This window comes from Cnephaeus nilssonii (genome assembly GCF_951640355.1).
Source record: "Cnephaeus nilssonii genome assembly, chromosome: 14".
In the NCBI taxonomy this organism is placed as follows: domain Eukaryota; kingdom Metazoa; phylum Chordata; class Mammalia; order Chiroptera; family Vespertilionidae; genus Cnephaeus; species Cnephaeus nilssonii.
Window position 1 is genome coordinate 2039419 of NC_137085.1, and position 23981 is coordinate 2063399.

At 66.8% G+C, this 23981-nt stretch overlaps 1 protein-coding gene across 2 annotated transcripts in view; it reads left to right on the top strand.

Annotated features, from left to right (window-relative positions):
• Window positions 1-23981, top strand: part of VAV2 (vav guanine nucleotide exchange factor 2) — a 103858-nt gene that overhangs the window by 60804 nt on the left and 19073 nt on the right. For both annotated transcript variants that reach the window (XM_079790016.1, XM_079790015.1), the window contains exons 4-12: window positions 5236-5304; window positions 13463-13565; window positions 17018-17116; window positions 17913-17981; window positions 18320-18420; window positions 18629-18728; window positions 19840-19935; window positions 20563-20631; window positions 22300-22386. In XM_079790016.1, coding sequence (XP_079646142.1) covers window positions 5236-5304; window positions 13463-13565; window positions 17018-17116; window positions 17913-17981; window positions 18320-18420; window positions 18629-18728; window positions 19840-19935; window positions 20563-20631; window positions 22300-22386 — 793 coding nt within the window. The remainder of the gene's footprint in view (window positions 1-5235; window positions 5305-13462; window positions 13566-17017; window positions 17117-17912; window positions 17982-18319; window positions 18421-18628; window positions 18729-19839; window positions 19936-20562; window positions 20632-22299; window positions 22387-23981) is intronic.

A 23981-nucleotide genomic window follows, 5' to 3' on the forward strand; every position in this document is an offset into this window, starting at 1 on the left:
GGGGGGCGGAGCGGTGTCCACGGGCCACTGGACATCCTGGGGCCCCAGCACCTTGCCGAGCGCCCATGGGGCTCTCCCGTTCAGAGCCTTGCGCGGGGCCGCTAATTAGCGAAAGGCTTTACTTCAGCCAAACCCACACCCCAAGCCCGCAGCCCGGCCCGATCGCTTCTTCCTCTCACGACTGGATGGAGCCCAACGCGCTCCTGTAAAAAAATGGTCATTTCCCAACACTTGTGCTTTGCATGATGAGCTGGTTTGCCATCAAAGCCCAGTTGTACTTCTCAGAGGCGATGAATGGGAGGCTTGATCCAGAGTCCCACCTGGTGCCGCCGGGGGGTCGGCGGTGAGGCGGGGTGGCCCGTGTCAACCCGTCGGGCTCGGCGTGGGGGACGCAGGTCCCTGTGGAACCTGGAGCTGGTCCTGTCGACGAGGGACGTCCTCCTCCATGACAGCGGGGAGGCCGGGGAGGGAGGGGGTGGCAAGGGCGGGGCTGGGAGTGAGGCTGAGAGGTGAGGCCAGGAGCCCCCGCCGGGGACCTGGGGCCGTGAGAGAGCGGCCGGGCCCCTGGGCGGTCTTGAGCGACGTCTGTCCTCCGGTGGAGGCCGGGGTCAGCGGTGGAGAGACTGGACTCCCAGCCCCCCGTGCCCGGGACTCCCTTTTCCAGTTTGAAGAGAATTCTAGAACGTCAGACACACCCAGATGCGGATCTGAGCGCAGCAGCACACTCGGGGACGGGCAGTGGCGGCCTCTGTCCCAGGCTGGCCGTAGAGACCGCCCCGTCTTCCCGCTGCCGGAGGGGGGGCGCCTTCACCCCTGAGGCTCCCGTGGTGACCAACCGAACGGTGCAGCAGCTTCGGGGATAAGTCAGCCTGTGGCCTGGGGGCGTCCCCTCCTTTAGCCCCGACAGGGTTGCCTTTGTCTCCAGGGGCCGGGGTGCCCTGAAGCCCCATGCAGAGAGCGAGGAAAGCCGTCCACAGGTGGGGGTGCGCCCGTGCCCAGCCACCCCCAGGGCCGCCTCCGCTGCTGGCTCGCGCCGTCCAGAGGGCCGAGGTCCAGGACTGCGCTCCCAGGGCCGAGCCGGACCCCCTGGTGCACGGTGGGAGGGCTGCAGACCGGCCCGTCCTCACGCAGGCTCGGGGTGCCCGCAGCCAGGACGCACAGCACGCAGCCCGCCATCCCGGGTGGGTGTGACGGTGCAGCTTGTCCTGCCTGGTGCTTCCCCCGTGGCCCTCTTGGGAGCAGCCCTGGCTCCAGGCTGGCTCTGCCGCTTCCTGCCTGGTCTCCGGGGCCACTGTCGCCCCGTCTCTGAGCCTTGGTGCCCACTTTGTGGGCGGTTGTGGTCAGTGACTGGAGGAAACCTGGGGAACCCCCCCATATCCCGAGGCTTCCCTGACCCTCCTTTGTGAGTCCAGGGGCGGCTTGGGTTTACCTTGTGCCCTGGCATCTGGGTGAGTGGGCCCCGCCCTCACCCCGGACCCCGCCGGGGGCGAACTTGACCACTTCTGACCCCACCCACCTCTGACCCCACCCACCTCTGGGCAGCAGGTGCTGAGTCGGGGCTGCCCAGAGCGCCCGGGAAGCTGGCCGCTTTGCTCACCGGGGCCCACGGATCTGCATTGCGCCTGGACCGTGATGCCAGAGGCCACCGCGCTCGACCAGCGATGCTGCTGTGCCAGGGCTGGGACGGGCGGTGGTGCAGGCAGGCAGGCCCTGGTTTGCCCCTTGTCCTGTGGGTCCAGGCCTTAGGGCTCCGGGAATGGGGCTGCGTGGGACACTTCATCGCCCGGGAGACGCCGGGAAGTCGGGCAGGGAGAAGGTGGCCTCCGCTGGGCCATCCCGTACTCCCTGCACCTGCACAGGACCCCGCCGGCCCCCAGAACCTGAGCAGGGGCCCCTCTTGTCCCCAGATGCCGTGCTTACTCAGATCCGCTTTCGACACGTTTCCGTGGAGTCAGCAGCGAGAACTGGACGCCCGCGGCACATCGCGTGTCTGACTCACGCCTGTGCCCGATGCAAAGGCAGACAAGCCCGTGGCCGAGCCCCAGCGCCGCCGGCTGTGCGACCGGGGAGCAGGGGGGGCGGGGGCAGCTGGAGCCCTGCTCTGCCACGGCCGCCTCCCCGGGCCCCGGGGCCACTCCGGGAGCGGACCGCGTGGACGAGGGGAGGGAAGGGAAGGCTCTTGGCTTCCAGTAGCTGCCCGAGTGCCCGGGCTGTGGTGCCAGCTCACGCCCACGGCTGCCTGTGGGGGGGGGGTGTCTGGGGCCTCAGGGGCACCCTCGGGGCAGAGTGGGGGGCTGCGGGCAGGAGGCGGCCTTCCGCCCCGTGGCTGGCGGCTCTGGAACCTGGGGCAGAGCTGCCATCGGCCTGTCGTCCACCCATCCCTGTGTCCGTTTCCTCGAGGGTCAGCCGTCACTCTCCCTGCCCGGCACACGCGAGCTCGGCCTCGGTAACCCGGGCCAGGCCTGGGGGACGGGCCGGAGGGGGTGGGCTCCCCCGTCACAGACAGTTGGGAAGCATTTTGTGCAGGGAGCGTGCAGGGGCTTCCTGTGGGTGGAAATGGGGGGACATGAGGCCCAGCCTGAGGGCTGGGGGGAGCTGTGTGGGGCGCTGGCTGTCCAGGCCTGGCTCCTGGGGGCCCCGCTGGCCCGTGAGGCCTTCCTGCAGGCCCGGGGTGAGCTCTGTGACACCTTCTTGTCCTCTGGGGCACGCATCCCGAGCTCTGTGTGGGCAGAGCCTACGGGGTTTCCTGCCTGGCCTGGCAGCGTCCCCCGGGGCAGCGTCCCCCGGGCAACGTCCCCTGGGCAGTAACCCCCAGGCAGTGTCTGCCAGGCAGCGTCCCCCGGGCAGTAACCCCCGGGCAGCGTCCCCCGGGCAGTGTCCCCCGGGCAGTAACCCCCGGGCAGCATCCCCCGGGCAGCGTCCCCCGGGCAGTTACCCCCGGGCAGCGTCCCCCGGGCAGTTACCCCCGGGCCGCATCCCCCGGGCAGCGTCCCCCGGGCAGTGTCCCCGGGCAGCATCCCCCCCCCCCCCCCGGCAGCGTCCCCCGGGCAGTTACCCCTGGGCAGTAACCCCCGGGCAGCGTCCCCCGGAGAGTATCCCCCGGGCAGCATCCCCCGGGCACCGTCCCCCGGGCAGGGGCCAAGACCAGGGAGGGAGGCGCCGAGGGCTTCGGGCTGGTCGCTCGTGGGGGCCCCGTGCCCACGCTGGCTTTCCCACTCCACACTCCGCTGTTCCGAGAAGCGTGCAGAAAGTCACAATCACACTCGCTTCCCGGCGCTGGGAAGTGCCGCTCTGCCCTGGGCAGCCGCGCCCCCCCCCCCCCCCCACAGGGGACGGCAGGGACCAGCCGTTCTCTCCTGACCCCCCCCCCCCCACAGGGGACGGCAGGGACCAGCCGTTCTCTCCTGACCTGAGGTCAGCGCCTCCTCCACCCGCTGGGCCCAGAGTGGAGGAAGGAACAGTCTGGCTGGGATTTGGGGGACCCTGGGTTTCTGCTCTGGGGGGAAGCTTTCCATCTCCTTGCTCAGAAGCTGCGCCCCCACACCCTCCCCCCATACATGCCGCACCCACCTCTGCAGACATCGGGGTCCCGCCAGGGTCGTGGCAGTGGCTTCACCTCCGTCTCCCACCTTTCAACCCCTACCCCACAGGCCAGAGACCCTCCCCCTCCCGCTGACCGTGGTTCGAGATCCGGGCTGTACAGGCCGGCCCACCCGTCATGTCCGCGGCCCCCATGGACTCCTGCCCCGCCTGGCCCACCAGCTGCCTCCCCGCTCAGCCCAGCCTCACGGCGCCCCAATGCCCCTGGGGTGCTGGGCGTGGTCACCTCTGCCAGGGCTGCCCCATCCAGGGTCACCGAGTCCTCCCTCCTCAGTGCCCGGCCTGGGGCAGCGTCTCCACTGCGTCTCGGGAAGCTTCCGGCACAGCTGTGAGGGGGTGGCTCACCCCATTGTACAGACGCGTTAGCTGAGGTTGTCAGAGGCCCACAGCCCGAGGCAAGCTCCCGGGCCCGGGAGCCGAGTGGCCGTCTTGTCCCCTCAGTCTGACTTGAGGCTCGCGTCCTGAACTCGGAGTTAGCCCCCCGCCCCCCGCCGCCTCCTGGTTCCCCAGCCTGTCTGGGTCCCACCCAGAGCCCTTCTCTGCTCTCCGAGCCCAGGGGCCTCCCTGTCCCCTCAGCCCCCAGGGCCCTGCATGTGGATCCCACATCGCTGGCTCAGGGCGATCCTGAGCTGGGTGTGGGGGTGGGTGGGGTGTCTGGCCTGGCGCTGCCCCCCGACACGATGGCCGTCTGCCCTGGGCGGGGTGGGGGCTGAGAAAGAACGGGGACCCGTTGGCCTGTTTGGACAGTCGGGGTGAGGAGCAGGAGAGCGAACCCCTGGGCGCCAAGGGCTCCCCGCCCCCCGATCACACAGCACCCAGGATCACACAGCCCCCCAGGTCACACCGCCCCCGGGTCACACAGCCCCCAGGCCCCCCAGGTCACACAGCCCCCAGGTCACACAGCACCCAGGGTCACACAGCCCCCAGGCCCCCCCCCATCACACAGCCCCCAGGTCACACAGCCCCCAGGTCACACAGCACCCAGGGTCACACAGCCCCCAGGTCACACAGCCCCCAGGTCACACAGCACCCAGGGTCACACAGCCCCCAGGTCACACAGCCCCCAGGTCACACAGCACCCAGGGTCACACAGCCCCCAGGTCACACAGCCCCCAGGATCACACAGCACCCAGGATCACACAGCCCCCAGGTCACACAGCCCCCAGGATCACACAGCCCCCCGGGTCACACAGCGGCTGAGTGGAGCAGAGCCGGGCTTGAACCCGGGTCTGGGACCTGCAGAGGCCTTGCTCTTACCCCCCCCCCCCCCCCCAGTCTCTCCTTAGATGAAGGCGTCGGAGGCGGTGGGGTCTCTGTTGGCTTCTGGCCAGCGCTCTCTCCAGGGTCTGGGGGGTCGGGGCCGGGGGCAGCAGGCTGGGTTAGGGTTAGGGTTAGTGAGGGGATGGCGCGGGGGCTCCTGCCCGGGGTGGAGGGACCGCAGGGGAGCAGGCCCGCACCCCATGCAGCCTGGCGGAGGCCGCGGCCGATGCTGGCGGGTCAGCCCGCTGAGCGCGGTGCGGAGCTGGGCTGCGTGCAGGGGAGAGCCGGGGGAGGTGACGGGATTAAGCAAAATCACTCCCGGCCCGGCCCGCCGCGGCGACAGACACCTGCTCACCTCACTCCTCTCTCCCGCAGGCCCTTCCCCTCGGAGGAGACGGCGGAGAACGACGACGACGTGTACCGCAGCCTGGAGGAGCTGGCCGAGTGAGGACCGGGGGGACTGGACAGAGGGAGGGCGGGGGGAGGGTACCCACTGAGGCCTCAGAGCCCCGCCCAGGACACCGGTCAGTCCTCAGGGCCCGGTGTGGTCCCCCCAGCAGGTTGGGAGTGTGAGTGGGAAGGTCTGTTCTCTCAAACGTGAGCCTTTCTGCACGCCCCCTCGTTCTCGAAGGCTCCCGGCGTGTCTGGAGGTGCCATGGGGGGGTCTTCCTCCCCAGGCCTCTTGTCGGGGAGCCTCTTTTTTCACAGCCGCAGCGAGAGCTGGGCCGCCTGGACGGGGCTGGGCTGGGAGGTTCTTAGCCCGGTGCTGTGTTGGGGGCGTTGTTGGGGGATGTGGGCGTCCCTGGAGCCAGGGCCCCTGGAGCCCGAGCCACAGCACAGGCAGTGGGTGGGTCCAGCGTGGCCTCTGGCCCGTCAGGGCGGGCGCGGGGCTGAGACCAGGCCACCTGAGGCCGCAGGGGTCCCCCTCTCTGGGCGGCCCGTCCTGTGGCTGTGTGTCTGCTTCTTTCCTCTCTCCGAGGGCTTCCTCAGGCGCCCACACGCAGCCCCGCCTGGCCATCATCCTGGGCCGGTTCACCCCACAGTACCCCCCGCCCCCCGCCCACCCGGGACCAACAGGAGCCTGAAGAGGTCGCCTGGCTGCGGGGTCACTGTGGCAGGGGTGGGACCGTGTGGCCGGCGCTCAGGGCAGGGCCGCTTCCCTGGGGGGCAGTGCCCGGAGGAGGAGGGGTGCCCATGCTGCAGGAGGGAGCCTGAGCCCTGGGTGGCCCCTCCTGGCTCCTGAGCCGGCTGGCACGGCCCCTGGGCCAGGCGGGGAACCCCGCACGCTTCCTGCGACCGGCGCCTCCTTCCTGCTTGGCCCCGGGTGAGCCGCTGTCCCTGTGGGAGACTCTGAGCGTCTCTCTCTCCACCTGCAGCACAGGCCGGGGTGGGAGCCAGCCGTGGCCGCCCGCCCCACCACATCCCCGCGGCCTCCAGGGTGTGGGGCCGGGCCGGTACCTTTAGCAGGAGCTTGTCTCTTTAAAGCAACACGAGCCACTCGAAACTCCGGGGTGGGCACTGTGCTGGCGGCGAGGTCCTGTGATTGTGGGAACGAGACACCAGTGGGAGAGGCTGCCACGGCCCGTGTTCCTGAGCCTGGGCGGCCGGGCCCTGCAGCGGCCCCACTGGGAGGCCTGGAGCTCTTCGGGGCGCCTGGTCGACCCCATGTGGGTGAGAGGGCGGGAGAGCAGCCTGGAGGGAGACAGGGGCCTGTGAGCCACAGCCGGGGCCGAGCAGCCCACCTGGATGCCACTGCCCCCCCCCGGCCCCCGCCCCCCGCCCCCCGCCCTGACCAGTGCCAGGAGTCAGAGCGGGTCTTAGAAATGACTGTGAGAGGATCACCCCACACGCGGGCCCTTAGGGGTGCGGCTGAGTGAGGAGCTGCTCACCCGCCTGCAGGGGTGAGGAAACGGGGCTCAGAGAGGCTCAGCTGGAAGGTCCCCGCCCTCCCCCCTGCCCCCCTCCTGCTGGCTGAGCCCCCTTCCCGGCGTTTCACCTTGGAGACGCCTCCTCACCTGCCAAATCCGGGTCTGAGTGTCTCCCCCTCGGAACACCCCTCCAGTGCACCCACCCAGCCAGCACCACCGCCCACCCCCACCCCCACCCCGCAGAGCCCCACCCTGCGCGGCTGTCCGTGGGGTGCGCGGCGATGGGGAGGCACGTGCCTGTCTTCCTTGGATTGGGGGGTTCCTGGGCTCAGACCCTGTGTCTTTGTCACGAGCACCCCGTTCAGGTCCCCTAGCAGCGGGGGCGTGTGCGCGGCAACGGAAGGCCCGGGTGACAGTGACGGGGCCTGCACGTGGGCACTGCTGGGACGTCCCCCCTGGATGTCCCCTCGCCCAGCTGCCTGTGCGGTCTGCCTGCGGTGTCCCCATTTTACAGACAGGGACACTGAGGCCTAGCGAGGGGAAGCCCCGGTCCATGTCGCTCAGCTTTGACTCCAGGTTGTGCGCCCACCTCCCCACCATGTGAAGCGGAAGCCCCCTCAGAGCCTGGGGCGCCCCCTGTCTAGGGCGAGGGCCGTTGAGACTGGCCGCTTCTCCCAGGTCGCCAGCCTGAGGTGTCGGCCGGCCCGGGGCCGTGGCTGCGCACAGCTCAGGGGCGTCGTTCTGTGACATGAAGAGCGAGCCCTGATCCAATGAGTTCCTCACGGCGCCGTTATTGCCAACATAAATCACGGATCGCAGGGACGCGATGAATGTGAGTCTTTAACTTGCGATTTGGTCCCAGCGGCTCCAGTTTAATAAATTTTTCAAGCTCCCCCCGCCTTCTCCTCCCGCGGAGAAGCACATCCCTCGCATCCTGTCCCCGCGGGCCGGGTGGATATTACCCATTAGGGCCGCTCACCCGGCAAACAGGAGCGCCACTTCGCACCGGCCGCGGGGCAGACAGGAGGCTGTGCGCGCCGAGGCGGGGCTGGGGCCGTGGTCCGACCTCATCAGGGCGGCCCGGAGCGAGGGAGCCCCACTTCCCCCCACTTCCTCTGGGCAACTGGGTGCAAAGGAGCCCCCACTTCCCCCCCACTTCCTCTGGGCGGCCGGGAGCAAGGAGCCCCCACTTCCCCCCACTTCCTCTGGGCGGCCGGGCGTGAGCAGCTACAGTTTGAGCAGAACCTGCTCTTCTCTCCTTGGGCTGTTGGCCGGCGTCAGAAGTTGCCCGGACCTGACACTCCGCAGCCTGATCCCCCTCACACACGGCAGCCGCGTGCCGCTCTCCCACGCCGGGAACCTGGGGAGGGACCGACATGGCGAGCGCCGACGTCGGCTTCCATTCATTCATTCATTCAGTCAGTCAGTCAATCGTGTTCGTCCAGTTGCCACTGGATACTAGCGCTTTCTGTGTCCCAGGAGCTGGGACCATAAAGGGGAGTGAGACCCCCTGCCCCCAGGCCCCTGAGCTCCTGGCAGGGCGGGGGGCAGGGGGCTGCAAGAGGGGCGAGCGCTGGAGGAGAGGCGTGGTCCCCATGTGGACCCTCTGAGAGGCCGTTCTGCCTGGGGTGCAGCCCCCACGGTCGCCCCAGCCTAGCGGGTGGTGGAGGCCCCGCAGCCTCCGCCCGCCACGCACAGCTCCTCAGTGAAGGCCGCCGCCCGCCCGCTCCCGCCACGCCTGCTCCCAAGCCACAGGCTGTCTGTGGGACAAGCCCAGGACCTGGCTCTGTCCTGTCCTGTTTGTGTGGCGTCTGGCCGATTTCTCACCTTCTGTGCCTCGGTTTCCCGTGTGTGACACGCAGCGTCTGCATCTGGTTTGGGGACCGGATGGGAAGGTCGCCGGTGACACTGGGCGGCACAGCCCAGAGCCGCACCTCAGACACCAGGCAGGGACGGTGGCTCCCGACCCGTTTTACCCCGAACGTGGCCTTTGTTCCCGGATTCCGAACGGCCGTGGCTGTGCCGCCCGGAGAGTGGCCCACGGGCCACGTGTGCGACTGCGTTCTCTAGTGGCCACACCAACAGCAAAAGGCGAAGAAGGAAGAAAACGGCACAGGAGGTGACCGTTGAGGATGTATTTTGGTTTAACCCAACACGCCCAAATACAGTGGGCCTCGTTCCTGGACCTTAACTCGTTCCGGAGGGCTGTTCGCAACCGAGTCGCCTGTTCCCGTTAGAAGCCGTGTAAGTGGAATGACTCGTCCCAGGCCCTCCCGTGATCCCGCCTCCCCTCCCTGATAGGCAGGCCAGGCCTCTGGTCCTGGCTAATCTGTGAGTGAACACGAGGAAAACAAAAAGGACGTGAAAGGGAGACGGAAACTTAACCAACAGGAAAGGGAATGAACAGTAAGATGTGAAAATTTAACAATAATTATAAGCAGCAACAAAAGCAAAACGCGAAACGCGAAGATATTCACGCACACTATCCTGGGGTGTGAACCGCGGGAAACCGACTCCGGTTCGCGCATCCTCTCCTTCGAGAGGCGCGTGACCATCACACGGGCGTCAGCGCGAAAGGGCGGTCAGTCCGAGGTGGGCGGCGTTGGAGAAACGAGGTCCCACCGTGTCCTTAGTTCCACACGTGGGAGCCGACGTGCTCGGCGTAACCATGGGCACAGCTCAGCGGGACTCGCCGCGGGGAGCTCACGGCCCCGGCGGGTGGCGGCCCAGGTGGGCAGCGGGGGTCTCGGGTCAGACGTGACCCGGGAGCTCAGAAGCCCGTGCGCCTGAGCGGAGGGCGCTGGGTTCGGAGGATGGTCTTGGGCTCCGAGCTCGCGGCCGAGGCCACTGAGTCATGTATAATTGAACAGGACGGCAGCTGGTTGGAAAAATTAACACAAAATACTGCCACTTAAGAACGCTTCAGCAAGCAAGCGGGGAGGCCTGCTTTGAAATGGCTCTCTTGATGAATGCCTTGCGTTTGCATATGGCTTCTCCCTCCCTGAGAGCCCCTCTTCTTCCTGGGGCGCTCTGAGGAAGCCTGGGGTGCTGCTCCTCCCGTCTCAGACCTGCCCGAGTCCTGGGCCGGCCCGGGGTGAGGTGCCTGAACTGGGGGAACCCCTCGCCCAGGGCTGGGAGGGAGTTTGCACCCCGTGGGAGCCTGGACTGGGGCTGGGTAAATGCCAACCCAAGAAATCCAGGAGGGCTCCTCATAAGAGGTGACCGCTGGGTCTTGGAGCCCAAGTAGGAGCGTCTTGCAGAGGCCTGGCTGGGACAGTGCCTCACAGAGCAGAAGGTAGGGAGTGGGGGGAGGCGGGAGAGCGAGGCGTGGCTGAGCACCGCCCCGGGGAAGCACACCTCCTGGGATTGACGAGAAAGCAGGGTCGTCCAAGTTCCCTGGGACTCGGGGAGGACTTCCCTGCGCCCGGGATGCGGCGGAGAGCGCCTGCATGTGCAGAGCTGCCAGGAGGCCGGTCCCACTGCCTGGAGAGGCCACCGTCACGCGGGCGGGTGACGACCAAAGTGTGTCCACTCCAGCCTCGGCGGTCAGATGCCCTGGGCCCAGCTGGTGGGACGGGACTGATCCGCTGCCACAGACGCCGAGACTTGTCCTCTAGCCCCGCCCCCTCCCCCCCTCTCAGGACGAGCGTCTGGAGATGCTGCCTTTGAACAGCAGGGTGCTCGTGGAACGTCTGCCTTCCGACCAGAGAGCAGGACTGTTGGCAACCGGAGCTCGTCACCCCAGCGAACGACACTGCTACCTTCCGGAAGCGTCTGCCTCTCCCACGTCTCGCTGCCCGTCCGTCGGTCTCCCCACCTGGGCTGTGAGCTCTCCGTGCCCCTGCCCCCGACAAGCTACTGGCGGGAACTGGTCTTAGGAAGTGTGTTGATCTAACCCCGTGGTCGGCAAACTCATTAGTCCACAGAGCCAAATATCAACAGGACAACGATTGAAATTTCTCTTGAGAGCCACATTTTTTAAACTTAAACTTCTTCTAACGCCACTTCTTCAAAATAGACTCGCCCAGGCCGTGGTATTTTGCGGAAGAGCCATACTCAAGGGGCCAAAGAGCCGCATGTGGCTCGCGAGCCGCAGTTTGCCGACCACAGATCTAACCCATCAAAACTGACGGCGTCTGTATCTGACGGTGTCTGTATCTGACGGCTGGGTCTCACACGTCTCGTTACTCACATACTTTCAGTGTAAAAGAGTCACTCCTTCGCCCTGTACCCCCTCCTTCCATGTACCACGGGGCGTGCAGAAGGGACTCTCATAACTTCTGTCTCATAACTTCAAATAACAGGCACGAACCTACATTCCTCGTGCTCATTGACCCGAACTGAATAGTGGTTGGGGCCCTGGCCGGTGTGGCTCCGTGGATAGAGTGTCGGCCTGCAGACTGAAGGGTCCCGGGTTCGATCCTGGTCAAGGGCACGTACCTCGGTCGTAGGCTCGAACCCCAACTCTGGTCGGGGCGCATGGGGGAGGCAACCAATTGATGTCTCTCTCACATCAATGTTTCTCTCTGTCTCTCCCCCTCCCACTCTCTACAAATCAATGGAAAAATTTCCTCTGATGAGGATTAACAGCAAAATAATAATAATAATAATAATAACAACAACAACAATGGCTGGGAAGGGTTTCCATGAGGGAACGGGGCTTTCCGTGTAGGAGGCGTGTGCTCCGTGCCTTGTGGAGGGCTCGAGGGAGGGGCTCGCCATCCCCGGTGGGAGATGGACAGGCGGAGGGTGGACCTTCTGCAGAACAGAGACGGAGGGGGCGGTGCCTGCGTTTTTGAGGTGCCTCCGTCCCACATTAGGGTGCCAGGACACAGCCCCCGCCTGGGCAGGTCTCAGGGCCCTGGGCGTGGGAAGCTGCGAGTGGAGGGGTGCACGGAGGGAATGCCATGGGCACGCGTGCTCCTGTCTCTCAGTGGACATGGGGGGTGGGGGGTGGCCACCTGGAGGTATTCCCCTGTCAGTCTCGGGGTCTTGTCCCTTCCCTGAGCACACGGGGGCGGGGGCGGGGGGAGACCACGTCGTCTCACTCTCCCCCGGAGGAGCCTCCGAGAGCTCGCTGCGGATGGAACTGGAAGGCTTGCAGCCTTTTCGGGGGGGTACCCCCCAAGTCGTGCTGACAACCGCACTCTCAGGCCTGAGCCGTCAGGGAAAAGGATCGGGGCTGGTCGGGCAGCAGAACGTTGGGAAAGCGCTGCCTGTGAGGGACCCACAGAGCAGAGACCCCCCCCCCCCAATCTTCTAATCCACCTCGGCCCCGGGCTGAGCACGGAACCTCACACACGGGAAGGGCCTCGGTTTCCCGCCGGGAAGTCAGCAGCTGGAGGCGGACCCAGCAGCCACGCCCGCCGCTGCCCACCGTCCGAGCCCCGCTCAGCGCCGTCTCAGCGCAAACACGGCTCTGCGCAAGGACCGCGGCCTGCGCCGCCGTGAACGTGCATCCTGTCCCGTGCCCACCGGAAGCCATCACACTCGCAAAGCACGGGGGAGAGGGAGCCATCGCCGCAATAGAAACGGCCCAGAGCAGCCCATCGCCGACTCCGCTGCTGCAAACGGCCAGGAACTCGGGGGAAAATGTGCCGCCTGAGTGACAGGTGGGGGCTCCGCGGAGAAACAGAAACGCAGAGAAGGGCCAGGTGGCCCCACCGGGAATCGAACCGTGACCTCCTGGTTCATGGGTCGATGCTCAACCACTGAGCCACGCCGGCCGGGCCCCTCCAAGCATCTTTCAAGCCCGCATGTCCAGGAAGCTCCTGAGCAGGACGCAGCGGAATGGGACTGTGTCCCCCAGATCTGGAGATCTCGGCAAGCCCCCTGCCCGGTGCACCCCACTTTCCCTCTGCCCACGAGAGCCGTGGGCGCCATGGGCGCGCGTGGGGCAGTAAGGAGGTTGCATCTTGAGCACCGAGTCCTGTGGGGAGGCTGCAGGGAGGTCCTTGCAGAGTAGGATCTCAAGCGGGTGGGACAGGGTGCGGGAATCGACTGGAATGTCCCCCAAACATGGGAGGAGAAGGGGGCTCGTGCTGGCGGTTTGGTGCCCCTGCACCAGTGACCTGGAGGCCCCTTCCTGGGCCTATTTCCTGTTCTCTTTGTTAATGTCATTTGTTCGTAAAATGTGTAGCTGCCCGGGCCCCCACCGCCCGCCGCCTCCCTCCACTGGCCCCCCGCCGCCCCTCCCTCCCCCCTGGTGTGAGCGGCCTCGCCTGCCTCTGAGGGAGCAGCCTGCAGCGTCCCGTCTCTCCTCTGTCCCACGCGGCCACCGTTGCGATGCTGGCCTTGTCACCAGGCCCGCTCTGCCGTGCGACAGGGGCCGGGGCAGCTGGCACCTCAGGGCCTATCTGGACCCCAGGAACCGGCGGGCAGGGCCTCGGGAGCCGTTTCTCTGGGGGCAGCGTCTGCAGGGACGGAGGCCGGGTGCTCGGCTGCAGGTGCCAGGCCTGGCCGTGGCGAGGGCTTTGGGCCGGGAGGCAGGAGCCCGGGCGCGGAGCTGGGCACTGCGCTGACTGGCCTGCCAAGACTCCCGCGGGGTCCCCCCGGCCTCCGCCCGTGTCCCTGGCAGTTAGTGAGGGGCTGGGGGAGTTGGGGCTCTGTCTTGGGGGTCCTTCTGAGGCACGGCAGGCAAGGCAGGAGCGGGCTCTGCGCGCTGCCGGTTTAAACAGGCGCCTGGGAGGCGGGTGCCCACCTGGTGGGGCCCTCTGACCGCTCCCTCCCCGCAGCGAGCACGACGTGGGGGAGGACATCTACGACTGCGTCCCGTGCGAGGATGAGGGCGACGACATCTACGAGGACATCATCAAGGTGGAGGTGCAGCAGCCCATGGTGAGCCGCCCCCGTGCCCGCACCCCCCACGCCCTCTTCCTCGCCAGCATGGGCTTTAGGCTTGGCAGAGCAGTCTGCCCTTTTAAAATATATATATATACACACACACACACACACACACACACACACACACACACGTTTATTGACTTTGGAGAGAAAGGGAGAGGGAGAGAGAGAGAAGCATCAATGACGAGAGAATCACTGATCGGCTGCCTCCTGCACACCCCACACTGGGGATCGAGCCCTCAACCCGGGCCTGTGCCCTGAGCAGGAATGGAACTGTGACCTCCTGGTTCATAGGTTGACGCTCAACCCCTGAGCCACGCCGGCCGGGCTGATTCCGGCCCTTCCTTTAAAAATGAGCGGCCCCGGGCCCAGCCACTGAGGGGCAGCTGGTCCGTGTGGAGGGAGCTCCAGAGGCTGCCCCGCCTCCCCACCCGTTCCTCGCCATCCCGGGCCCAGCCTGCTGCAGGCCCTCGTCCCTGCGAAGTGTCCTCAGGAGGCTGGGATGTGACATGCTGCCTGCCATGCGCCCTTCCCGCCTTCCGCGATGCGTAGCCGTGGGATTCTCCTCGAAGGCTGTGCGGGGCTCGGAGTCCCTCCCACCCGGAGCTGCCAGCTCACAGCGGGAGCCCCGCTCACACCGCACGCACCAGCTCACACCACACTGCACGCATCAGCTCACACCACACGCACCAGCTCACACCGCACGCACCAGCTCACACCACACTGCACGCACCAGCTCACACCACACCGCACGCACCAGCTCACACCACACCACACGCACCAGCTCACACCACACCACACGCACCAGCTCACACCACACGCACCAGCTCACACCACACCACACGCATCAGCTCACACCACACGCACCAGCTCACACCACACCACACGCACCAGCTCACACCACACCACACGCATCAGCTCACACCACCCCACACGCACCAGCTCACACCACACGCACCAGCTCACACCACACGCACCAGCTCACACCACACCACACGCATCAGCTCACACCACACGCACCAGCTCACACCACACCACACGCATCAGCTCACACCACACCACACGCACCAGCTCACACCACACCACACACATCAGCTCACACCACACGCATCAGCTCATACCACACCGCACACACCAGCTCACACCACACCGCACACACCAGCTCACACCACACCACACGCATCAGCTCACACCACACGCACCAGCTCACACCACACCACACGCATCAGCTCACACCACACCACACGCACCAGCTCACACCACACCACACACATCAGCTCACACCACACGCATCAGCTCACACCACACCACACGCACCAGCTCACACCACACCACACGCACCAGCTCACACCACACCACACGCACCAGCTCACACCACACCACACGCATCAGCTCACACCACACCACACACATCAGCTCACACCACACACATCAGCTCACACCACACCGCACACACCAGCTCACACCACACCGCACACACCAGCTCACACCACACCACACGCACCAGCTCACACCACACCACACGCACCAGCTCACACCACACCACACGCACCAGCTCACACCACACCACACACATCAGCTCACACCACACACATCAGCTCACACCACACCGCACACACCAGCTCACACCACACCGCACACACCAGCTCACACCACACCACACGCATCAGCTCACACCACACGCACCAGCTCACACCACACCACACGCATCAGCTCACACCACACGCACCAGCTCACACCACACGCATCAGCTCACGCCACACGCATCAGCTCACACTGCATGCTTCGGCCTCTGGCCTCTCAGGGCCGCACGGGACCCGCCATCGCCTGGTTAGCCGGCTGTGCGTGCTCTATGTGCGAGGTGTCTGTTTGCAGCCGCCGGCGGCTAACAGCCTAGGATGCCGTGGGCTGCGGTGCGGTGCGGTGCGGGGTTCATGCCCACGGCTGCTGTGGGGAAGGCGGGTCCTGCCGGCCGGCCGGGGAGATGGGGACCTGGCCGCAGCCCCTCGGGCGCCCACAGGTGCTTGGCCTGCGGGGACCTGGAGAGGGCCCTCCGGAGCTCCCTCTGTCCTGGTGCTGCACCCACACAGCGCGGCCTGGGGCTGAGACGATGTCCCCCCCAATATCCTGGGGATAAGCTGTTGCCCCCTGCCCTGCTCTGCTCCGTGTCCTAACGCCCCGGGCTGGTGCTCACAGGCCGCCACGTCCATCCCGGGCGGGGGGGCCTCCTGCCACGCCCTCTGGGACCCGCCGCCAGTTTATCTCATCTCCCGCCATCCCCTGCCACCCCCTGCCACCCCCTGCCACGGCTGGGGCTCCCCCCACAGTCCCCGTGGAGGTCATGGGGACGGTGACTTTCGCGAAGGAAGATAAAGCCAGAGGTTGGCAGGTGTGGCTCAGCCCAGACGTGGGGAGACCAGCCGCGTGCTTGGTCCCGGGCTGTCCCTCCCCGGCAGCCCGGCAGGGGGCACCCCTGAGGCTGTGGGCTAAGTGCGCGGGCCTTCCTGACCCCGTGCAGCGGGCGCTAACCGGGTCTCATCTGTTTCCATGCTCGCAGATTAGGTACATGCAGGTAAGCTGCCCGCGCGGCTCCCCCACCTCGGCCCTGTCCCTGGAGACACTGTCGGCTGTTTTTATGCCGTTTTAGGGGGTCACTCGGCACCCCATGGAGCCCCAAGAGTAATGATGCAGCCCCTGGCTGAGCAGGGCTGTCACCCGGCCCTGGGGTATGTGCCCCGCGCGGCCCTTGGAGCTGCGGCCCCGGCAGAGCCCAGCAGGGGCTGGCACTTCCTGGAGGAGGCGGGTGGTGAGGGCACACGGGGTCCGGACGTCACGCCACGGGTCCCAGCTCCTTCTCCCCTGGGGGCCCGAGAGCGTGGCTGCCTCTGCAGTCACATCACCCCCTTCCCCGGCCCTGTGGCCACAGTCTCTAGGGCAGCCCGCCCCCCCCCCCCCGCCCCGTTCCCCCCAGAGGTGGGGGCCGGCCCTGCCATGGCGGCGTGTCCCCAGGCCCTGCCAGTGGCTGTTAGCACAGGCCCCTGGTTGAGCCCCGTGGGCGCCGGGAAGGGCCGGCCTGTGAGGAATCGGTGTCTTTCTCTGAGGCACCAGCTTAGGTGGCGGACACGGGTCCTCAGGGAGCTGGTCAGAGCCCCTGCTGTGCACACAGTAGGTGCTTTAAGCAGCTCACACCTGCTGTCCATGCGGGAGGTGGCTTGTGCGGGGCTTGCCCTGGCCTGGAAGCCGCGCTTCCTCGGCACGGCCAATGGTTCTCAGGTTCCCGCCACAACCCCTCCGCGTGCCTCAGTTTCCTCATCTGCAAGAGGGGCGGGGAAGGAAGGCCTGGGCCCCTTCCGCCTCCCATCCGGCCCCACGTTGGCCAGGCCCGGCGGTGAGCGGGTGGCAGGCCTGGCGGGCGTCCCTGCTCACGCCCCGTGTCCGTCCCGTAGAAAATGGGCATGACGGAGGACGACAAGAGGACGTGCTGCCTGCTGGAGATCCAGGAGACCGAGGCCAAGTACTACCGCACGCTGGAGGACATCGAGAAGGTGGGCTCGGCCATCGCGGCGGCGCCGGCTCCAGCTCCCAGCAGCTCGGCCTTGCAGGGCAGGGGCCACTCCTGTCCGGCGCGACCGGCGGCATTGGGGGCCTCGGCCAGGGCGTGCCGTGTGCTTTGGGGGGTAACCATGTTTATAGGCCTCCCCTCCCCATTCGAGGCAGGTGTGCTGTCCCCGAGTCAGACAGGCCAGCGTGCCGCCGCCCGCCTGGCAGTTCCTCCCGCTCCATCCAGTGGCCGGGAGAGGCCGGGGAGGGCCCCGGGGAGAAGGGCCGGAGAGGAGAGGCGGAGTCCTCCCCGGCGGGCGGGACGTTTGCACCTGTGAGCACCGAGGCGGCTCGGGCAGAACCACAGCCTGCCTCGCGAAGCTGCTGGGCGTGGAGAGCCGCTCCTGGCAGGTTCAGGGGCGCAGGCTGGGGACCGTGGCCCTGTCACCGTCAGAGGTGCATGAGGGTGATGCCCCCTCCCGGGCCTCAGTTTCCTCATGTCTCAAACGCTAGCCGTGCTCCGTGGTGGTTGTGGGGTTCTCGTCCAGCGCCACACGAGGCCCCCAGGGAGCAGGCGTGGCCCTCGGTCGGTGCTCAGGCCCCTCCGCCTGCCCCGCTCAGCAGAGCCGGGCCTCCCAGACGCTCTCCAGTGAGCACTGAGCGCCGGCCGGGCCCGGCCAGGCCTGGGAGCCGCCTGCAGGGAGCCCTGACCTTGGGGGGTTGTCAGAGCCCCCTGGCCGAGCTGTGGCCTGGAAGGTGGCTGCCCCCCAGGCTGAGGCGGCATCGGGCTCTGTCTTCCAGAACTACATGGGCCCCCTGAGGCTGGTGCTGAGCCCGGCGGACATGACGGCGGTCTTCATCAACCTGGAGGTGAGGCCCCGTGCGCCCGCCCGCCCGCGGGCTCTGCCCCGGGTCCCCGGCTGCGCCTGTACCCAGGTCCTGGGCTGCGCTGCATCCCTGCCCGGGGCTCGGTGGGTCCTGGCTAAGGGGTGTTTTATGGCTGGCAGATGAGAGGAGGGATTGGTTTTGGGGGACTTGGGTGTGCTCAGGCCTCCTTGGGCAGCCAGCCCCATAGCCCTCCTGGCTGGGTTACACCCACATTATGTGGGACGCACCCCCACGCCCGGGCCTCGCCATCCGAGAGTGATCAGGGACCCGTGGGCCCCTCTGGCGGGTGCCTGCTCACGTGCCGACGGCTTTCCCTCCAGGACCTGATCAGGGTGCACCACAGCTTCCTGAGGGCCATCGACGTGGCCATGATGGCGGGCGGCGGCACGCTGGCCAAGGTCTTCCTGGAGTTCAAGGAGAGGTGGGTGGCGGCCCCTCCCGGCTGCGGGGCCTCGGGGACGCCTGGGCGCCTCTCTGGGTCCTCGCGGGACAGTGCAGAGCTGACCAGTGGCTTCACCGGGCGGGGTCCCCTGGCTGTGTGCCGCCCGCGGCAGGTGGCATATGTGCGCATGTGCATGTGTGTGTGTGCGCACACATGTGACTCTACATGTCCGCATGTGCATGCCCAGGCTCCTGATCTACGGGGAGTACTGCAGCCACATGGAGCACGCTCAGAACACGCTGAACCAGCTCCTCGCCAGCCGGGAGGACTTCAGGCTGAAAGTGGAGGTGACAGTGGCTCCCGGCCCGGCCCCTGCCCTGCCCCCGGCCTGCCCCGTCCCTGGCTCATCCCCCGAGGCTGCAGCTCCGTGGCCTCCTGCTCACCCACATTGTGGGAAGGTGGGGACCGGGTAGTGATAGGACTTTTTCTTTTTTTAATTTTTTAATTTGTATTGATTTCAGAGAGGAAGGGAGAGGGAGAGAGAGAGAAACATCAATGATGATAGAGAATCATGGATCGGCTGCCTCCTGCATGCCCCCACTGGGGATCGAGCCTGCAACCCGGCCCTGTGCCCTGACTGGGAATTGAACCGGGACCTCTGGTTCATAGGTCAACGCTCAACCACTGAGCCACGCCGGCCGGGCTGATAGGACTTTTTTTTGTAGGTGATTTTAGCAGGTGATTTTTCCCTCCTTTGTGGGGTGGGCAGTGAGCAGGTGGAGGTCACTGTCCCAGGCCAGAATCCAGCCCAAGCCCCTTGGGTGCAGGGGAGGTAGGCCCCAAGGACCGGATCTGGCTCAGTGAGGGTCTGTGACCGACCCCTGACCCTGGCCTACGTGGACCCCAAGGGGGCCCAGGTGACGGCTGTTTGCTGGGAGCTGTGGAGACCCCCTGCTCTCCCATCCTCAGGGCCGGGCTCCTGTGGGGTTTCCCACGTGATCCCCGCTCTGGACCCTGTCCTCGCTCCCCTCCTTGGGGTGGCCTGGCTGCTCCCGGCTGGGTTCCTGTCAGACCCTGCATCCGGAGTGGGCCCCGGTGCTGGGTCCCTCTGTCAGCGGTGCGGGGGCGCCCGGAGCCCAGGCAGTGAGGGAGCCCTGGTTCTGCAGGTGGTCCCCCTGATGGGAGCCGGCTCCCCAAGGGTGTGGAGGCAGGCCCAGTGGGCGCCAGCCCCAGGTTTGCAGCCCTCGTGTGGCCGCTGCGGACCCGAGGCTGTGAGAGGCGGCAGCCCCACCCCTGGTTATGGGGGAGAGGGGGTTCTGGGAGCCAGGCCAGACAAGGACGGGACACCTGGGCCCCAGTTCCGGCCTCAGGTCTGCCCCCGGCCGGGGTGTGGGAGCGTCGGGGTCCAGCGTCCCCGGGCAAGGACGCCCCTCATCGCCTTGCTGCCCCGACGCCCAGGAATGCACGCAGAAGGTCCAGGACGGGAAGTTCAAGCTGCAGGACCTGCTGGTGGTGCCCATGCAGCGGGTGCTCAAGTACCACCTCCTCCTGAAGGTGAGCCCCGCGGCCGGGCGGGCGGGGCCCCGGGAGGGCAGCACCAGCAGCCACAGGAGGGCGCCGAGCTTGGGCCTGGCAGCGGCAGGTGCGCGAGGAGCCGGCTCTGTGCTGGCACCGCGGGAGGCGTGCACAGAGCGCAAGGGCTCACATGGGGCGGCGAGCGGAGAGAGCGGGGGGACAGGAAGCGCCCCGGCCAGGAGTGCGCGTTCCCGTGGCTGCGCCTTAGCCTCCCGGAGCTCCCTGGTGACCACGGAGAAAAGGGAATGGGAAGTCCTCCTGGGCAGACGGACCCGGGGCGACACTGGTTCTGGGAGGTGCCGAGGGAGGCTCTTCTGTGAACCAGCCGGTTCCCTGTGGGCTCAGCACCCAGCTTCGTGCTGCGAGCGTCCCTCCTGTGACCCACCGGACTCGGGGACACCCCGCCCTTGAAGCAGTGTGTGGCCGGGTGGGGACCCACTGTCTGCTGGAGGCGGCAGCTGAGCCCGGCTGTCAGGAGGCCTCGCTCTGTGCCCGCACCCTGTGCCCACACCCTGTGTCTGCACCCTGTGTCCAGGTGGGGTGGGGGCGAGGGCAGAGGCCAGGACCCCCGAGGGGTGACCAAGGGCTCCCTTCCCACCCCCTCAGGAACTCCTGAGCCATTCCACCGACCGGCCCGAGAGGCAGCAGCTGAAAGAAGCACTGGAAGCCATGCAGGTGGGTGGGTAAACTGAGGCAGGGAGCGGCCGGGCTGGCCTGGGCTCACGAACAAGATGTAGAGTTTCCTGGGGAGCACGGAGCAGAGCAGGGCACGGGGTGGTGGGGGAGACCCACCGACGGGCCGAGGGTCGGGGCGGGGGCGCTGCAGGCTTTCCCGCCGTCCGCTGGGGCCGCCAGGTTCCCAGGTCCTGGACTCAGTGCTGGGCATCTGCCCTGTGCTGCCTGCTGCCCGGCCCTGGGACTTCTGCTTCGGACATGCCCGCCCCTGGATCCCCCCGCCTCCCCCCCCCCCGAGCCGCACCACCTCCCCCGCCTCCCAGGCCCGTGCCAGCCACTGGCAGCTACACCTCGCGAAGGGGAGCTCAGCTGGCGTCGCCCGCTGCCCCGAGACCTCCTGGGGCTCCCACTGCCCGTCAGGCACGGGCTTCTCAGCGTGCTTGTGTGGCTCTGCGGTGTGCTTGCCACGTGCCCACGTCCCAGGCATGCTTGGCCACGCCAGGCCCTGAGCACCCTCCAGCCTTTCCCCGCTCTGCGTGGTGGCAGGCCGGGCCCCTCCCCGCTCCCGGCCGTGTCCCAGTCTTTGCAGGGGGACGTTTCCCAGGAGGGTGGCCCCCTGGGTTCCGCTCCCCGTTGCGCATGCTCCACGCTGAGCGCGCCTTGAGCAGCCTTGTGCTCGTGGGGACTTCACTCCACGTCCGCGTGGGCCGCGGGGCTGCCGTGGGCGCACAGCTGGCCGGCCGTCTTGCAGCGCTTCTGCCTCGGGTCTGGCCCTGCCCCGCCGCCGGGCTCCGCGGGGACGGGCAGGAGCTCTGCGGGGAGGCGGCACCGGCCCCACCGCGGCCCGGCTCGCGGCTCCCCCCACGGCAGCCTGTGCTCCTGCTGGGCGGGGGCAGCGGCGCCCTCCTGGTTCTCCAGGGTGGGCCGGGTCCCTGGCTCTCCGCAGCACCGGGTGCCCTGCCCAGTCGCTCTGCCCTCTGGGTTGTGGTGGGCACTGCCCCCTGGTGGCCAGCAGAAGGCTGCATGGCAAGGCCAGCTGGCCAGCTGGTGGGGTTCGCCCCCCGTGCAGCCGGGGCTCCCCGAGGTGGTGGCCTTTGGGGGTCCCCTCCCCAGAGCTAAGACACGGCTGCTGGAGTCTAGTTGGCTGTTTATCTACTCGCACCTAGGGGGTGAGGAGGCAGGAGTGGGGGGTTCTTGGCCACTGATTGGAGTGTGGTTTGGGGTTGGTTCTACCTTTTCTTCCCGCGTTTCTTATCTGTCAAGTGGGGTTGGCCCTTCTCACTCCTTGCTGCTTTGAGAGCCGGCCACCTCTGGCAGATGGAAGGTGCTTTTTAAAAACATATTTTTTATTGCTTTCAGAGAGGAAGGGAGAGGGAGAGAGACAGAAACATCAATGGTGAGAGAGAATCATGGATCGGCTGCCTCCTGCACGCCCCTCACTGGGGATGGAGCCCGCAACCTGGGCCTGTGCCCTGACCAGGACTTGAACTGTGACCTCCTGGCTCACAGGTCAACGCTCAACCACTGAGCCACGCCGGCCGGAGCCACGCCGGCCGGGCTGGGGGTGCTTTGAAAGTGCCCAGCTCTGGGCGGATGCGGGCTGGGGCTGAGCCCCTTGCCCTGCCCAGCGTGGGCCTGCCAACCCTGCCCCACACTGCTGTTTTCAAGGACTTGGCCATGTACATAAATGAAGTGAAACGAGACAAAGAGACCCTGAAGAAAATCAGCGAGTTTCAGAGTTCTATAGAAAACTTGGTAAGTGTGGCCGACTCTCCAAAGAATGGAGACTTTTCTTTTAAATGTACTCTGAGTGGCCAGATTATTATGATCTCTGAATGCATAAAATATATATATTTTAGAGGCCTGGTGCATGAATTCGTGCATGGGTGGGGTCGGCCAGCCTAGCCAGGGGAAGGGGACATGGGTGGTTGGCTGGCCTTCCTGCTGGTCGAGCTCCTGATCGAGGGGACAATTTGCATATTAGCCTTTTATTATACAGGATATACACTGAGTGGCCAAATTTATGTGTTCAGAGATCATAATAATCTGGCCACTCAGTGTATTTTTATTGATTTCAGAGAGGAAGGGAGAGAGAGAGGGAGGGAGGGAGAAACATAGATGTGAGAGAGAATCATGGATCGGCTGCCTCCTGCACGCCGCCCGCCCTGGGGATCGAGCCCACAACCGGGCCTGTGCCCTGACGGGAATCGAACCCGTGACCTTGTGGTGCATGGGACAACACTCAGCTAACTGAGCCACACCGGCCAGGGCCAGAGGGTGAAGAGTGATCATGTCCGTGTCCTGCGTGTGTTTTTTAAACGCCTTTCCCGATCTCCGTATTGAACAAGCGGAAGTGAGAACACACGTATCCGGCTGGGTCCTGGGAGCTGGTGCGGCCCTGACATTCTGCCAGCCAGCCAGCCAGCCCGGCGCCCGGGGCTCACAGGTGGCCTGCTGCCCAGGGCAGGCCCGCGGGAGACGGCACCAGCCCCCCTCCCCTCCCCTCCCCTCTGGCCTGGACCGAGGACTCTCTCGGTCCTAGAGGTGGTGGCTCCCAGGGGGCCTGCGGCTCCTGTTTCCTGGACCTTAGCCCCCCTCGCCTCCACTGGCCCCTGGGGGACAACGGACCGTGTGTCCACGCTGCCGGGAGCTGCCCTCGGGCTCCCCCTCCCCTGGGCGTCAGGCGGGCACCTCACGGGACCCTCTCAGCGTCACCCTTGGGTGCTGGGTGGCCTCTGTGACCAGGAGCTGGGCCAGCGGAAGGGGGCACTCCCTGCTGTCCCAGCCGACGTCTCGCCGACCTGCCAGTGCGTCCCCCACTTCCCCCACTTCTGCTCTGTCGACCGTGGGGAGCGTCCTTGGTTGGGGGGTCTGTCCTGTGCATCGCACATTGCCCACTGGATGCCCGTAGCACCCCCACCCTTGGGGGCCAGTGACGTCTCCGGGTGCCCCCGGGCACAGGACTGGCCCTGGCTCAGCCCCGGCCTGCACGACGCCCTCACTCTCGTCCCTGAACTTGGCGGTCCCGCCGAGCCTGTGGAAGTCAGATCCACACAGAAGCTTTGGGCAAAGGAAGCTCCCGGGTGCCCAGGCCACACCTGGTGCCCGTTCCTCACCCCCGGGGCCGAGAGAGCCCAAGGAGGACCCCTCTGCGCACACGCCCAGGGACGCTCGTACCGTGTCGCCGAGTGAAGAAAAGACGCTCCCACGCAGCGTTGGGACACAGCTCCGTGTCTCCTTCCTCTGAGAACAAACTCGGAGCCCGGGGCAGAGGGTGGGGGCAGGGCCCGGACTGGGGGCGGTGCCTTCAGCGCCTGGCGGAGCGAGGCCGTCCGGGTTCCCCGTCAGCA